Consider the following 17,032-nt stretch of genomic DNA (forward strand, 5'->3'; position numbering starts at 1 on the left):
AATAGAATAGAAACATTAAAACAGAATAGAGTATTGGTTATGAGGAAAGATAAAAAATAATAATCTTTAAAACAAATCTTATTAGAATTGTGCAAAAATAATTTGATAGTTGATAGGCAACAATGTATGTTTATTGAGGATTCTGAATATATCAGGTTGTGGGAAATTAGCGTATGATTCATCCGTAAAAGTAGTGTAGCCTACTTTTTAAAGTCTATGTCAAAACATTGTTTGTTATGTTTGTAAAATGAGTCCCTCGAGTTTCCCTGTATGTTTTTCTTTCAATGTGTTCGTCCGTGCGCGCGCATGTGACATCATTGATGGGATTGGCTCGCCCTTACTGGGGTGGAGAGTCTGTTGTACAGGCTACAGAGAGAGGAGAGGAGTAAAGGACAGAGGGGAGAGTTTCCTTCAGACACGGAGCTGCACTCAGAGCCAACCACGCCTCATAGGGACAGCCAGGGGAGACTAGCCCCCACATGTCCACACTCCTGTGATGGAAGGGACGCTGGACTGTGAAGATGAGTTTTAGTGTGGGTTACAGGTTTGCAAGATGAAGTTCGGAAAGAGCATCTGCGTACTCAATGTAGGGGGAACCCGTTACGCCTTCACCCGTGAAGTGATAAAGGATTTCCCTCTCCGGCGCGTCAGCCGTCTGCATGCATGCGCAACCGAGAAAGAGGTTCTTGAACTGTGCGATGACTACGACCGGGACCAGAACGAGTTTTTCTTTGATCGCCACTCACAGGTCTTTATGTTCATCATGTTGTACTTGCGCTCCGGTAAACTCCGCTTTGTCCCCGGAGTGTGTGAGCTTTCCTTCTACACAGAGATGCTCTATTGGGGACTGGAAAGCGTGCATTTGGACTCCTGCTGTCAGAAACGCCTGGACGACAGGATGTCCGAGATTGGAATTGACACTATTTCCGAAATGGACGTCGGAGTTTCGGGGGATGACTCCCAAAGCTCGGGCGAACAGGTGCACGAGACTGCGCTCACCGGTCGCGCCAAATGGCTCGAGAAAATGCGCAAGACGTTCGAGGAGCCAAACTCTTCAATTTTGGCACAGCTTTTGGCTTCAGTGTCAGTAATCTTTGTGCTGGTTTCTATGATAATGCTGTGTGCCAGCACCCTGCCGGACTGGGATACTGCCAAGAGAAACATTGTGGAGGAACAGAGGTAGGCGATAGTCAGGGATCAGTTAGGTTTGGAGGAATAAAACTGGGAACTTCCTGAAGATGCTGCTAAATCTTAGGACGCAGTATTGTGCTTTACATCTGGTGCGTAAAAGTCAGTTGTGACCTTATGACCCTAACACGTTTTAATATATGACAGATTAATTTATTTCATAATCAACAATCTTTACACATAATAAACACACTTATGGACACACGCATGCGTTTATTGCGCATGTTCCATGTATTATCCATAACGTTTGGCATGGATGCATTTTTCACGTGCCAACATGTTGAGCCCTGATAGTTTTTCCTATATTGAATGGTGTAAAATCAACAGTAACTTCGAATTTATATACAGTATATATTTAAAACATGACTATACACCAAGGTTCAAGGTTTTTATTTTTGTCATACGAACATAGCTACAGTGTTGTTATGACGATGAAAATCTTAGGTCACAGGCTCCTCCAACAGTGCAACACACAGTAAAACATCCATCCATCCATCCATCCATCCATCCATCCATCTTCTCCCGCTTATCCGTGGTCGGGTCGCGGGGGTAGCAGTTCCAGCAGAGAGCCCCAAACTTTCTTTTCCCTGGCGACACAGTAAAACAGATAAACAGAAATATAGTGCAAGTAAATAGTATATAGTAAATACAAAAATAGTTTGAAATAGTGAAATAGTGCAATAACAGTCTATATGCAAGTTATTGGAATATGCAATGTGTTGGTATAGCAACTTAAGCCTTTTGCTTAAACTGAAAACACCATCATGTGTCAGAGAAGCTCCAAGGAAGCCAATCAATAAACAATCCATATTATGTACTAAACGTGTAGTGTTCATTATTACACCCTGGGTTTTTCCGGAGCCTCATGCCTCATTACCTAAAATATCTTTATTGGCTTGGTTAGTTTACAGTGCACAGTAGCCTACACAAGAAGGACACACATATCAGACTCATGATAGATACATAAGCCAGTGGGTAATCATTTGAAAATAGAAAGTGTACTGAGGGATTTTATATTCGTGTAAGCAAACAAAAGGGAATGAAGCCATTTACAGGATTCATCTTCTATCAGTCAGCTTCTTGAGTATTATTTTGGCCTCAGTTTTTTGGATGCGAGGTGGAAAATGCACCTCTCTTTTCACATTATTTTTGCACAGCATGTTCTCTCTATGGAAGCCCGAGGCAACCTCTCTCTGTATAAGGCTGGGTTTTGTTCACTCACGCTGGACATAGTTTTGGATCACTCACAGTGGTTAGGTAATCACTACAAATGTAGTTTACTCTCTGGGTCAAGATTTTTCTAATTTAGTTTCATGCCAGTAGATTATGTAATTCTCTGAGTAACTCTATAATTTAGTTGTGTGTACTTATCCTGAGTCTCTGGCTGTTCTTTTGTCCAATACAAGCTCCGCCTCACTCTGGTTCAGTTAGATTGCCTTTGCTGTGCTAATCAATGGGGTTATCGTGTGCTTGTTTGTTTTTTTTATTTCTATGTGAGGGTTTTTAATCCCCCCTCTGTGCAGTTTCCAGGCAGTTTCCACCCTGCTGTCCTTGTTTAATTATGTCAACCCTGAAATGCGTCACATGTCCTCCTTATTTCCCATCATTCATTTCCCTCTTGCTCTGCATCCTTCTTCCTCCTCATTTACAGATTGTCAAACATGTCTCATATTATCCATATCTCACTGTCCTCTGCCATTTCCTGTTTACAGTCACTTCAGCTCATTTTTATCCTCTCCTGTTTTTCTCTGTAGGACGGTGGAGGCAGTGTGTATTGGCTGGTTTACAGCAGAGTGCACGATACGCTTTCTGTTGGCCAGAAGCAAGTGCGAATTCCTCCGCCAGCCGCTGAACATCATCGATGTGATTGCAATCACCCCCTACTATGTCACCATGGCACTGGCCCAGGCCGGGGTGCCTGATGCTGGGCTCGGGGTGGCCGGGGTGGTACTGCGGGTGCTGAGGATGATGCGAGTGTTCTGGCTCATGAAGCTGGCCAGACACTTCCTGGGCCTGCAGACTCTGGGGCTAACGCTCACACGCTGCTATCGGGAGATGGTTATGCTGATGGTGTTTGTCTTTGTCGCCATGGCAATATACAGTGCTCTGGCCCAGCTGCTGGAGCACGGGTTGGATTTAGGAACACAGAACCCAGATTTTGCCAGCATCCCAGCATCCGCCTGGTGGGTCATCATTTCCATGACGACTGTCGGGTATGGGGATGTGTACCCTGTGACAGTTGGAGGACGGGTGCTTGGGGGAATGTGTGTCGTGAGCGGCATTGTTCTCTTGGCACTGCCAATCACATTCATCTACCACAGTTTTGTACAGTGCTACCAAGAACTCAAACTGCGCTCTGCCAGATACGCACGCAACTTGTCAGTGGAGTTACTGCAATGAGCATGCATTTATACCAAACCTACATCAGAAGAAAACTCAACAAACCCTAAGTGATGTTCCTTTTGTGTAACTAACTATCAACTTGGAGTCCTCTGATAAAACCATTTCCATGAGTGAAAACAAGTTCTGTATCCACTGATGTGAATCTGCTTCAACATTTAGGTTTAGAGTTCTTCTTCACTTCACACACAAAGAAGTTCCATGAAGATCGTACCAGTAGGTTTTTACGTCATCCTACTGACAAACCAACAAACCAAAAATCATAACCTCCTTGCTGAAGATGATAATAATGATCAACTTCGTGCCCTGTCCTGTTTCCTGCCTGAGCTGCACCTGATTTTATTTGGCCTGTCTCCTGCCGGTTGTATTGATGATCTGAAATCATCGTCTTCAACCAGCATGCTCTGCGCCTGTCTCCTTAACAACAGAACTTGGTCAGGGGAATAGGAACTCAAAATAATTATTCATTAAATACACACAGTCAATCCAGTTTTGACAGCGGCTTCTGTTTACACTGATTCCCATGATTACAGCATTGGCAGAGACGGCAGCTTTTTTCTAAATGTTGCATCCAGTGCTGTGTGTGTTTGCGCGTTTGTCTGGGCATCAGCTTTTTACTTTGTCAAAGCTTTTCCCCCAGATGGTACAAGTTACACAAGGCTGATGTGTGACCTAGATGCATTGTGAAATATAAACAAGGAGTGAACAGAGAAGTGAAGAAGGGATGAGAAAGGGGTGCACAGAGGGATAGTAGGAGGGGTCTAAGGCATGGGATAATGAAATATGGAGACAGGTCAGAAAGAACAAGGTGCTAGACTAATAAAAGGGCGGCAGATTTGACAGCGCAGATGGAGTGTGAACTGGAGGATAAAATATTCTGGGACAAAAATGACAGAATGTGTAGCAACCCTGAGCACAAAGACTGAAAAGAAAGAGAGTGTTTTGCTTCTCCATTTGTGACTGAATGTAAGGCATTGTGTTTCTCCAAGGCAACCTCTATCCTGCAACATGTCAATCATAATGGTGGTTGGTTTTTGTGTGTACACAAATATAAGCACATATCCACGCACACAATTCCTGGCTGGTGCGCAGCATTTTATTACATTTCGATTAATGGGAAAAGGATATCAAATTCATGATTATTTTGTGGTAAAAAAAATTAATTAGAGGTTATTGTTCTGACTTTCATGATGTTTGCATTGTCGATGATATGATTTGTTGAAGCGACACATGATCCAAGTGAACAAGTCAACACCTCTCCCACACAACAGCCTTTTTCTGCATCTCCTCTCCTCTTGCCATCAACGTCCTCTTTGTACACAAATCCACATACAGACACATGCACACTCATGCACAAGTGCACATCAAGCTCAAGCTCTTATGTTGTAAATTATACATTTAATGTGTCTGTTATTTATCTGTCAGTCCTTAAATTTCAAGTCTGCATTTGTTGTTTCCTTGTTAACATTATTGTATGAGTTTAGTATGTATTTTGGACAGGACACATCTCATCATCTTTGTTGTTGTTGTTTTATCAATGTGCTTTTAGTCACAAAAAAGATAATCAATGGTTTACCACATTCTCCACAAAACTTTCCAGCCCATGTGACATAGCTTTCTGCACAGTGAATATTAGCCAGGCTTGATTGAAGCCATCAATCAACTTTTTCATCAGTAGTCTATAAACTTGAAATGATGTGATTAATATATGAGCTTTTATAATAAATACAAAAATGTGGGCTAATGTCTTTGAATATGTGATTGCTTATTACAAATCAAACTGAACCATACAAAATGTTACATTTAAGTTGAATCAGACTTAATAATATTCTTTCAGTTATTCCTAATCTTAAATAAGCTTCTTATTGAATAATCAATGCTATGGATAAGGCTTTTTTTTGGCAGGTGGCACTTGATAAAGCAGGTATTGATGTGATGACTATTAACACCTCTAGGCCACCTGCTGTCAGAGCAACATTCAATGTGAGGAACACCTGATCCCATTGGCAAGGACATTCAGTGCAGTCATCAGATTCACACAGGGGAGGATTAAGTAAACTGAATCACAAACTGAATCACAAACTGCTGCTGATCTGTCTGTTATCAGAGTCCAGACCTTAAAAGCATGTTGAACATCTGTCAATGAGCTCTAATGAGTATCCTCCACTGATTCGGTAACTAAAATAGACATGAGTGACATATTTAAGAAAGATCTAACATAAAGCGTCTGAAGGTGTTAAGGCTTAAATTGGTGATGGAGTCAACTTTCTAACAAATTGCTCCACGAGCGGTGTTTAATTGGGGCAAATTATGTTTCTTAAATCATTTATTTAGATTTGTCCATTGGCACTCACTTAACCTCAATTCATAACCAAAGGGACTTACTTATAGACCATGTTGCTTGGTTTAAAATGCTAACTTCAGCATAAAAAAGTTAAATTAATCTTTATCTTTGAGCATTTTGTCTATTTTTTTGAAAAATGAATTACACACAGTTTGGGGGCCATTATGAGAGACAAAGTGAGGAATGAAAAGACAGAAATGTGTTAACTAGCACTGGATTATTAACATGATAATTACAATTGTGTATTATTAACATGATATCAATATTTTAAAAATGGAGGAAAAATCAGGGGATACCATAGTCAGTATTTATCCTCTGGAGACAATAAATATGTGTACCAAATGTCAAGGTTATCCGTCCAACAGTTTTTTGTTTTATTTCCGTCTGTGTGGTGGACTAAGGGTCCATCATTCATTGAGGCTCAGAGAACGCAAGGTTCTGGACTTGTACTTGAAAGAGCTTTTACTTAAATAGCACTTTATGTAACACAGTACAAAACATTCAGTGAATACAAGTGCACTGAGCCTGGGGGAGAGAGACAGAGCAAGAATCAAATGTCGACAAAGATGCTCACACAAACATTCTGCTTTCAAGAGAATGAGGGATAGCATCAGCTTTTACAGTCAATAGTATATTATATATTTAAAAAAAGAAAGTCATGGTTGGACATTTCAATATTTTAATGTATGCAGGACATGTAGGACTTACCTTTCACAAAAGTCAGATTGATTAAAATATATGTTTTAGTGCTACTTTATAGGCGATATATATTTGTTCTTTTAGTCAAGGTTTTTCATTAAGAAGTCATGCATTCACCAAGGGTGCATTTACCAGACTTCTGAGATGGTGGGATTAAAGTCCTTTCTGGTTTTTTCTCTCTTGGCTGCTTTAATCTTTGGACTAATGTAGTTTATTGACGCTATATTCTGCCTGGGTGGGAGACCTATTCACAGCTGAAGAAATGCTGCTTTTTCCTCAGCACATTTTTAAAGGAAAGAATCGTTAGGTCTAATTTTAATGTGCACTTATCAATGTCTGATTATATTTTTCTCCTAAAGTAACGCAGGAGTTGAACATCAACTAAGATAAGGGAGTACTCTTTTTAATAACAGTAATCATTATCCTTCATTATCTTTTAGATCTTTATTGGGATTAGTTCAATAATAATGCCAATACCACCTTGTTATTTGCTATAAAATGTTTAATAAATCCCAGCTTCTACATGGTTACTGCAAAAGGTACAGTTGTGGTGAACAAAGTACACACATATTTTTAATGTATCAAAAGTTAAAGAAGAATGCTCATTTGCAGAATGGCTCATTTGAAAATCATATAACATTATATTGCATTACTTTATTATAAATAATATGGATTATTCACTTACATCAATGTAATGTTGCTGCTGACAAACAAGGGCGAATTACGCCAACTCTATATATAGACTTGGTAGCTTAGCCTATAATAATAGACCAAAACACGATTTATTAGTTGATTTACGATCTAAATCTGCAAAAAACCTAGCAAACTAACTTAAGCTATCAAATTAAATGAAGTAAAAATGTACCGCAATATATGGCAAATGATACATCATCAAAATAAAGCTCAAATAAAATCCTGGACACACCATTTGACCAGAATTATTAACCCTTATGAAGGACAAACATTTTCGTAATTGATTTGCAGTAGGCTACAGAGCTAGTTATTTATATACACAAGAGCTGTGTCTTAGTATATTTACAGTCATGGTTTAAAAATAGTTAAATAAGTAGACCCATGGAACAGAAATGCAGTTGTATAGTGGAGTGGAAGTTTAAGTAGCATAACATGGAAATACACTCAAGTTAATAACCGGTTGTCAAAATGTTGTTTAAGCACTTTGACTTACTTAAATGTTTAACATACTTATATTGTTTACTTTATAAAACATTTCCATACACACCTCATCCAGCACAAACATGGCTTTCAGAGTCTTCGAAGAATATGATGACAAGACATTAAAGTAATACAATTAATTCAAATTAACTGTGGAATTCCATTTCTATTTTTCATTAGTTTAAGGGCTTTACATGTTTTTAATGAAACTCATTGTAAAATAATAAAAAATGTGGCGTTTCCTTTTATATATTTGGATATATGAATTTAACATTTACATAGAAAAACTATTTTATTGACCAAAAAGTTATCTATAGTCTTGTCTAAAGTAAGTCCATAAATGATGTAGTTTTGACAAAAATGTGGTGAATCCCACATTTTTGGGAAAAGCTAATCATGTACATTCAGCCATAAAGCCTCAGGATACAAACAATCAAAACAAAAGATGAACAGTTGTTTCAGGACAATCGCTAAATACTAAAATGTTAGTTTCTATACCAAATCGCTGTCGTATCAATTCATTGGACTGCCAGAATAGAGGCATTTTCCTGTACTTCAAATTATGGGAGGCAGATTTGCTTTACGTGCAGTGCATTTTTTGAGAGGGAATTTCATATACATAAAAAGAGATGAGCTGACTCCAAACAAAAATGTGAACATTTTTACCAAGAACTAAAACAATGTAGCACCACTATTAAAACTATTATAAATAAAAAGGAAATCAAAACTAATTGTGTATTTAGCAAATATTCAATCTGAAATATGAATCTGTTTTTCTTTGTATTTATTTACTTATATCATTTTGTACTACTTTATATATGTCTACCCCTGATGTAAACGTTGCTGTATACAAAATATATATTGTTCATATGTTGTTGAATGCAAAAATATAATTCATTGGACAGATAAACACCATTTAAAAATGTAAAAGGAATTTCTGTAGCTTTTGGAGTCCATTTGAATTTTAATCAGGCAGTGTCGGACCAGCTGACTTCAGACGTCATCTTGCCTCGACGGTCGCAACCGGAAGACCCTTTACCGGTTGATTTTTGTTGAGGATAACATCTTCCCCGTCCTTCAGAAAGAACATGTACTACAAGTTCAGCGGATTCACCCAGAAACTGACGGGTTCTGCGCCCACGGCTGCCTACAGCCCTCAGGTGAGCGCGCGAGGCGGTGGCTCGGTGCCCTCGCGGATGACCTTCATATCACCGCATTGAGCAATATGCCCGTAACGTTAGCTGCCTGGGGTTTCACAACACGTATAGATATGTAGAGGTCTCCAGTGCAGTTAGCTCAATTTACTATATGTGTTTTAATTCCTAAACGTGTGTGGTTTCCCTTTCGTGTTTTATCTGCTGAAGAATATTATTTTTAACCAGTTTCGTCCTGGTATCTTCACTTGTAGCCTACATATAATAAGCTATAGATATGTCTCATAAAGTAATCTCCTTAAAAGCTAATCTAACTTTTCTAAACTTCGAGACAAGCCTTAAATAGTCAGTGTAATTTATTTTGTAAATGTTATTTGTTTTCTAAGCATGGAACCTTTACTTAACCTTTTATTTTTGGAAAGGTTATGCCGATGTGGTTATCATCTGATTTTACAGCCAATTTCGAAAACCAATGGCCTCTCAGAGCGTCAGCCAGATGTGACCTTTATTAATAATCCCTGTTTTTTTTATTTCCATCAGTTTTTATTGTATTCATGGAACTGAGAAGACAGGAGATAATAAATTGTTGACAAAGGTTTGACAAATAACAATCCTGTCACCCCCTCCCACTAACCTGAACTCTGAATTAGTGACTGGAAAACATACACAGCTAGAATGGGAAGGGTGTGTGGGGGGGTGATATAGTTGGATGATGGTACAGGGTTTGTTTAGGGTCATGGGGACACCGGAGAGCAGGTCAAACTGTTACATCTATTACAGAGATGGTTGATGTCCGGTTTAATTCTTGGACGACCTGACCTTGGTACAATATATTTGATGTATGAGCTCAGGTTGATTAGAAGGTGACTGGTGCGCTTGGTGGAGGAAATGTATAGACCTCTGTTGTTTTCACTACAGCCTCCATGTTGTTCTATGATTTTACAGTTTATAAAATGGGATAAATTGGTAATATTAAACTATCCATACATCCTCTGAATGACCCCTGTCTTTGAGTCTACTGTTGATTATCCTAGATCCCACACCAGCGAAATGTATACAGCCAGGTTAAATGAAAAATAAAGAGGTCTCATTACAATTAAATAGCTGCTATGGAGACTAACATCAAAACACATTAATTCCCTTGGGCTCATTTGACCTACAAGACTTTCAGCTTACCAGTCATAATCAATTTAGGTAAATCCAGAATGTTTTGGGACCGAAGCATGCAGAAATAGTCAAATACACAATGTTTAGAATAGGTGAAAATAACACTGCATGCAAAACACTTATTGGGATTAGCACAAAGTGGCATGTCTGTTAAGAGAAGAATCTTGGGTATTCATAGAAATTAATTTAGATAACATCAAGGTGAGACGTCAAGGGACTCGCCACTGGACTTTTTCAACCTAAGAATGAGTTTTTTCCTTATTCACAACAGGCTATAATGCCTTTGTTGGTGCCAAAGGATGGTAGTTCATTAGCATGTGTTTATATGTGACAACAGTTTATTTATATTCGGATGCCTTAGGTGTCACAAAGAGGCAATACAACTACCTAACAGAGCTTGTGTCTAAGGCTGGAGCCACACGAGGACGATAAAGCAAACGGACTGCAATCGTTATCAAAAAAGTCTTCCAGAAACAGGCACCAGAAACGTGTCCGTTCACAGGAGACCGCTCAAAAGCGCTGGAGACGCTGTAGTACATATGCCAGGCCTGTAAGTGGCGTTGTAGTCCTGCCACAAAAGCAGCGAAGAAGACTTCCCGCACATGGTTGCCATGGTTGCCCTTCTGTTTATTCCCCGCTGTGGACGCTCTGGCTCTTGTTCTCCCTCCCCGAGGCAAGTGTTTGCTCCTGCTGTAATTCTCTCCGGTATTCCACCAGCAGATGAAAAATACCCACTTACCCACCGCCTCTTACAAGGGACGAGGGGACCGTGCGGCAGAGTTTCAGTTCGATTTTTTTTCACTGGTCAACATGTCCGTTAAAGTTTAATAAGGGGCTATTGCTTCAACGTTATCAGGAAATGATCGTATAGGCGTAAACACGGAGCCGTTTGCCCCCCCCCAGAGCGTTTCGTTTGCAGATCTACCCACCTTGGGACCCGTTATCGTTATTGTTTTCTGCGTTTCCATGTCGGCCTCGTGTGGCCAAACCGTCTATCTGATGGAGAACTGTAGCAGATATGACCGTTATCGTCCTCGTGTGGCCGGGGCTTTAAAGATTCAGGAAGGGATTTATTGGCCTTCAAGCTAAATTTATTTGAGGATCCGAAATGAAATCAGCTATATGTACAACCATCCCTACACCCTAGCCCTAAATTACTACTGGGACAACATCTGCTCTTGGGTAAAATCCTAGAACAACATTCTATAAATGTGTGTTATTCTTAAATGTATTAAACACACAAAACGCCTTTCAACATTATGCATTTAAAACATTGCTAACCAATGAACAATGCTGCGAATAACTGCCAATGACTACCATAACGGCTAAATCCTGAGGTTATTAAAAAACAAAAGGCAAAAACACGATTCCTTGCTGTGAACACTTTTAGTTATGCCTTCTCTTAAATGGCGTGTAAAAATAATCAGCTTTTAGTGCCTCTGCATTTTCATATGTCAGATTTAATTCACCTGCTCCCACACTATCTGCCTCCACACACCCGGACCAGGCAACAGCTCTCCCAGTAATTCTGATACACAAGGTGGGTGAGCAGCTTCCTCCAAGTGAGAGGATAATAGGGAGGCCCACAGTGCGCCTCTGAAAAGTGGAACAGCATGAATTAATGATATAACTGATCATTTACCAAAGTCAATCACACTGCGCTATCATTTTAAAGAGTTATGGGAGACCAATTATCACATGGATCTTTATTTGTTTTTTTGTAAAGTAAGTCTGCAAAAAAGCTGATAAAATGTGCTGCCAGTCAAATATTGTGTTAATGTGACAAAAATAACCTGGTTGTTAATGCACTGTAGTTTGTAAAGTTGAACAGCAACTTGAGATGCTCTTTAATAATCTGAACAGGCATTTAAAGTCTCTAACAAGTGGAGGAATAAGATGTGAGTTGAGATGAATCACGTTCTCATTTAATCACTTAGACACTAAGGGTGTGTTCACACCTAATAGTCCGCTCTCTGGTGCGCACCAGACCACAGTTTGTTACATTGTTTCATTTTTCAGAAGGTTCGGTTTGCGTTCACACTGGCAAAAACTCAAACGGACTATAAACTTTAAACACAAGTCATGTGCACGGAAATGCTGTTCAACCATTGGTCAGACATTAAGCGGGTACAAATGCAAACCCCGGCAATTTCTAGCGGAGCCTCCGCCATGGAGCATCGGCACTTTCGGCAGGTTATTCTCATGCTGCTGTTAGTCTGGAGATCAACAGACATGATTATATAATCAAACAACGTCCGTTAAAAAACATTATTACATGGCTTTGTTGAATACTCGATTCTGATTGGTCAATTCAAAACACGTGACACGTTTTTAATCCAGAACAGACAGACCGCTGTCAAGGATGTATTGACCGTTGTTAAGGACGCTCACATCTGCACAAAGAAGTCCGTTCGATTTAACTGTATACAGTTTGGCTGAAACTAACTGACAAGAAAACAGCGGAGAAGTAACGGGCAGAAACCCTCCTTTTTACGCAGCGGTCCAGACATAGGTCAGACGGCGACACATATTCAGTTGCCAGTTACTTTGGCATTAGGGCAGGGATATCTAGATACTTCCCAAGGTTTGACATAATGAATTGTGCTACTTTTAAAGCAAGCAACGATTTTCAAATCTGTAATCAAAAAGCTCCTCAAAAACGCTATCGAAGCAGTTCCTGCCGTTGCTACGTTAGTTCAAACAGTAACAACGGACTATTTTTCTTAGCGGATGCATGTACATTTAAATACATACAACTATTTTTTAAATCAATAAAATAATTTTCTAAATCCACAAAAGCATTTCAATTAATATTGGGAGTCATGTCGTTACTTTGTTGAGAATGTGGCCATGTAATAAGCGGCATAATGTGCAGCAGCGCGGTCATTATGGGGAAAATAACACCTTCATGCCGATCTAGATCCCTCCGCTTCACGTCGGGCTCCTGATCAGCCTGTCGGTGTTCTTTTCCTGCTTATCCATGAGAGACGTTCTGCAGAGGAGGGGTGTTTCACCGACGACAGGTGTTCTTACTTTTATGTAGCTGACGGAGAATGTTTACTTTACACGACACTGTTCAACACTTAATTCTGCTTTACTCTTTAACTAAACAACCGCGGATGTCTTGAAAGACTCTTTCGCTAAATATTTTTGAAGATATCCGCGTTCTTGTGACACGTAAATACTGCGCTTCCTATGTTTTGGTGCGGACTGCGTTCACACCAGCAATGAACCGCTCCAGAGTTCGCAAGCAAGCGCTCCGAGACCACCTATTTTAGCGGACCAGAGTCCGGTTGTTTAGTTCACTTAAGAGGTCTCGGACTGCGTTCACACCGACCCAAATGAACCGCACCAAGCGGCTAAACGCACCAGGGTTCGATTCAACCGGACTATACAAGGCAGGTGTGAACGCACCCTAAGCTTCGTTGTACTAAAGATCTGAAAATAGTTGTTTTGATTTTACTTTCAAAGCTCTTTTCTGTAAAACAGAAAATGATTACACCCCTAAAAAATATGTTTTAATACATATTTATTTTAAAAATGCATTGATCTGGAGCGATTTATATGGATTCAATGACCAACGCTGCAAAAGTCTAAGGAAAAGTTCAAGTAAAAACACTGATGCATATGATCATCTTAACGATCCCAATTGTATTTTATAATTCTTATTTTCATCATCTTAAATTGTCGATATGCCCCTCAATTCAATTTAAATCAAAACAATATCATGAAAAATCAGAATCTTCCATTTAAAGTGATGTTTAAAACTCAGTTAATCAACTTAATTATTACATTCAAATGAAGTACATTATTCAAGTTTACATTAACTTTTGATAATAACACGGGAGAAATTAGCGGAAGCGCTCTCTTTTCCTCTCTCCCTCTCCCTCTCTCCTGACAGCCTGTCAGTATCTCATGCAGCTCACTGATCCAGTAATGAGTGACCCGACAGTGAAGAATACTTAAGCAATAGCTCACGACAGGCCGTGGTATATGCTCATTATATCACAGCTAAGGGGCGTGGTTCGGCCCGACGCGAAGCATCGGAGCATCCCTACTGTTTTGTCATTTACACCCTTAATGTTTTTTAATTCATTTTAAGTAACCCTTTCCCGGAATATCTTCATTATTTCCGATGTCTGCCGAAAAAGGGTGCTTTCATTGAATAAGGTTGAGTAGAATTGTGCATTATTGTGACCACTCTGTTGTTGTTGTTGTTGTTGTTTAGGGGCTGAGGCCAGGTGTGCCAGCAGAAGCCCCACCCATGATCTTCGCCTCCCCCACCAAACTGGTGTCGGAGGCTGGGACCGTGGCGGACTACATCGGACCAAATCGGGTTCCTGACCTGCAGAAACTATTCCAGGTAAATAAGAACAGGAAACTGAAAGAGTCTTAGTCACGACGAGAGGTTGATGGGTTCCTACCTGGCGCTGGTACGGTTCTCACGGTGAATCAGCATTTGTTCATTCAAAGTAGTCCTCAGAATTAAAGTTCAAGAACTGCCAAAGTGGTCAAACTTTAGTCAAAGCACGGGAGATATTTTAGCTCTAGGCGCTGGGTGGTAATTATTTCACTCTGTTCGTAATGGCCCCCTGCCTTTTCATCACAGTAGGCAGTGAGCGGAATACTTTGAAAGTGGGGCAGACTAAAACAAATGGAAATGGAAAATCAGAGTAATGTCTGCTGAAAGGACTTTTTCTTATTGAAAGTGAAGGTTTTTCAGACAGATACTAACGGGAAATATGTTTGGAAACTATTGTATACAAAGCAAAAAAAAAATATGTGTTCGGATATGTGTTCGGAAATCATTAGAAAATGTCAAGACCTATCTCCCCAGACAAATAGTTGAGAACACTCTGTACTCTCTGTAACACCTTCATTATTGGTTTTTCTCACATTTCCTTCCTTTTTTCCCTCTCCCAGATACCGGACGGTGTCCCCATTCATTTGAAGCGGGGCGTCCCTGACAGACTACTGTACCGCACCACCATGGCCCTCACCATCGGAGGGACCCTCTACTGCCTGGTGGCTCTTTACTTCGCAGCCCAGCCCAACAATAAGTGATCAACACAAAACCCCCGGACCTTTCTAAAACACCTCTAACAGGTCGCAGTTCATCGACCCAACATTTCCAGTGTCCATCTGCCTCGCCATAAAACCTCTTGGGACTGTAATTAAAACATCACCCCTCAATTAAAACAGTAATAATGTCCATTTTCTTTGTAAAAACAAATGTCTAAGTTAATACATTTTAAAGGGAATCAAATGTAAAACATGCTTCTTTTTTCCTATTTGTCTGTCACTGAAACAGCACTCACTGTATCAGACGTGTTGCCAATAGACGGCAAGATGCACGGACATCTATAAGAGCTTCTTACAAATGCCAAAAGATAAACAAAGATGTTTCTACTCTCGCATCTTTAAATAGGCGTGTGGTTGAGCATTGATAAGCATCTGTGTGCAAGAGAGAGCAAGCATGATGGAGTCACCCCGTCTGTAACATAGCTGCTGCTCTATTGGCTCGATGCATGCAGTATTTACGTGTGTGGGCTCTGGTGTGATGTCAGAGGGAGGCTGTTTCAGACTGACAGCCACGCATTAAGCTAACACTGATGGCATAGTTCTGCATTGTTCACGTATGTTCATTTTGTAGCAACTTTATTTGTCATTATTTCCAGGCAAAACGTCAGTTAACCGGGCTACTTCTCGCAGAAGAACTGGGTCTTTCAATAGAATGTTACCACAAGACACAGGTTACTTAAGACATGCAGTGAAATTAAATATATTTTTTCCCAATTTATTATCCTGTGTCACTGTGTTATTCATCATCTCTTTGTATGTGTTAAATAACATCAAACCATCTATTAAACTTAAAAATGTTATTGACGACTCATCCAGAACTCAGAGAACATCCGGAGAAAAATTGGATTTGGAGTGAAATCAAATAAAAAAAATCTTAATTCCAGAGTACAAAAGTATTACATTCAAAATGTTCTTAAAACACTGAAAGTTAACACAATCAGTATGCAGAAGTATATATATTTTTCTCTGGGTCGGCTTCGTCTTTTTAACCTATAATAATACTATAATATAATAATGACAATAACATTATCTATTTCATTTATTTTTGTAATTAAATAAATATGCAAAATATTTTCTATACTACTTCTTTCAAAAATATGCCTTTTATCAGTGCATTACACATAGATAATGTTTCCCCTTTAGTTTATTTCTTTGAAATGTATGTCAAATCTGAAATATTTGAACAGATATTTACCCCTTAACAGGAGTTTTGCCCAAGTGTAGTAATACTGCAATCAACTTGTATTCCAAATGCTTTCGTCATTTATTTTAAAAAGGCCAAGCTCAAAAATATCTTTAAATGGTTGGCCTTACTTTCTTTCACCACACTGCTTTTAGGATTCAATTTGATCCCATTTCTAAAGATTTCAACTTTTGAGTCACAAAATATGATATAACTTTAGATTTCAGATGCATTGAGGTTATCTGAAATCTTTTTTATTTCAAGGTGCTAAACAAACCTAGAATACTGCTTTGAACCAGTATTTCTCCATCTTCTGACTGAAATGCCCTCTCTAGTATATAAACAAGTAAAGGACACTGATCAGAAGAAGAAGATGGACCTTTATTATTATTATATCAGGGAACTAGTCGTACCATATATTGTGTCTGATGACTACTTGCATTCTTGCAAGGATAATAAATACATGTATCCTGATTTTGAACCTCAAGCCAGTATCGGGTGAGATTTTTCTGACACAAAGTTTGATGTATTCAACGTAAAGCCTTATCACTATAGATATAATGCTGTGGTCAGTTGGTTTGGAACTACTTGATACTGTATGTGTGTGTTTCTAAGTGTGTATTGATTGCTCGCTCATGGGGC

General features: G+C 39.4%; 2 protein-coding genes across 2 annotated transcripts; both read left to right on the forward strand.

Annotated features, from left to right (window-relative positions):
- The first annotated feature begins 410 nt into the window (after nt 1-410).
- On the forward strand, nt 411-3,641 carry kcng3 (potassium voltage-gated channel, subfamily G, member 3). Its single transcript, XM_034106900.1, has 2 exons — nt 411-1,179; nt 2,943-3,641. Exons 1-2 carry the CDS (start codon nt 554-556, stop codon nt 3,586-3,588), a joined length of 1,272 nt encoding a protein of 423 aa, XP_033962791.1. The 5' UTR covers nt 411-553; the 3' UTR covers nt 3,589-3,641.
- A 5,155-nt stretch (nt 3,642-8,796) lies between these two features.
- On the forward strand, nt 8,797-15,925 carry cox7a2l (cytochrome c oxidase subunit 7A2 like). The gene is made up of 3 exons (XM_034106921.2): nt 8,797-8,964; nt 14,354-14,488; nt 15,049-15,925. Exons 1-3 carry the CDS (start codon nt 8,893-8,895, stop codon nt 15,187-15,189), a joined length of 348 nt encoding a protein of 115 aa, XP_033962812.1. The 5' UTR covers nt 8,797-8,892; the 3' UTR covers nt 15,190-15,925.
- The last annotated feature ends 1,107 nt before the right edge of the window (nt 15,926-17,032 follow it).

This window comes from Pseudochaenichthys georgianus, chromosome 19 (assembly GCF_902827115.2).
Source record: "Pseudochaenichthys georgianus chromosome 19, fPseGeo1.2, whole genome shotgun sequence".
NCBI classification, from domain to species: Eukaryota; Metazoa; Chordata; class Actinopteri; order Perciformes; family Channichthyidae; genus Pseudochaenichthys; species Pseudochaenichthys georgianus.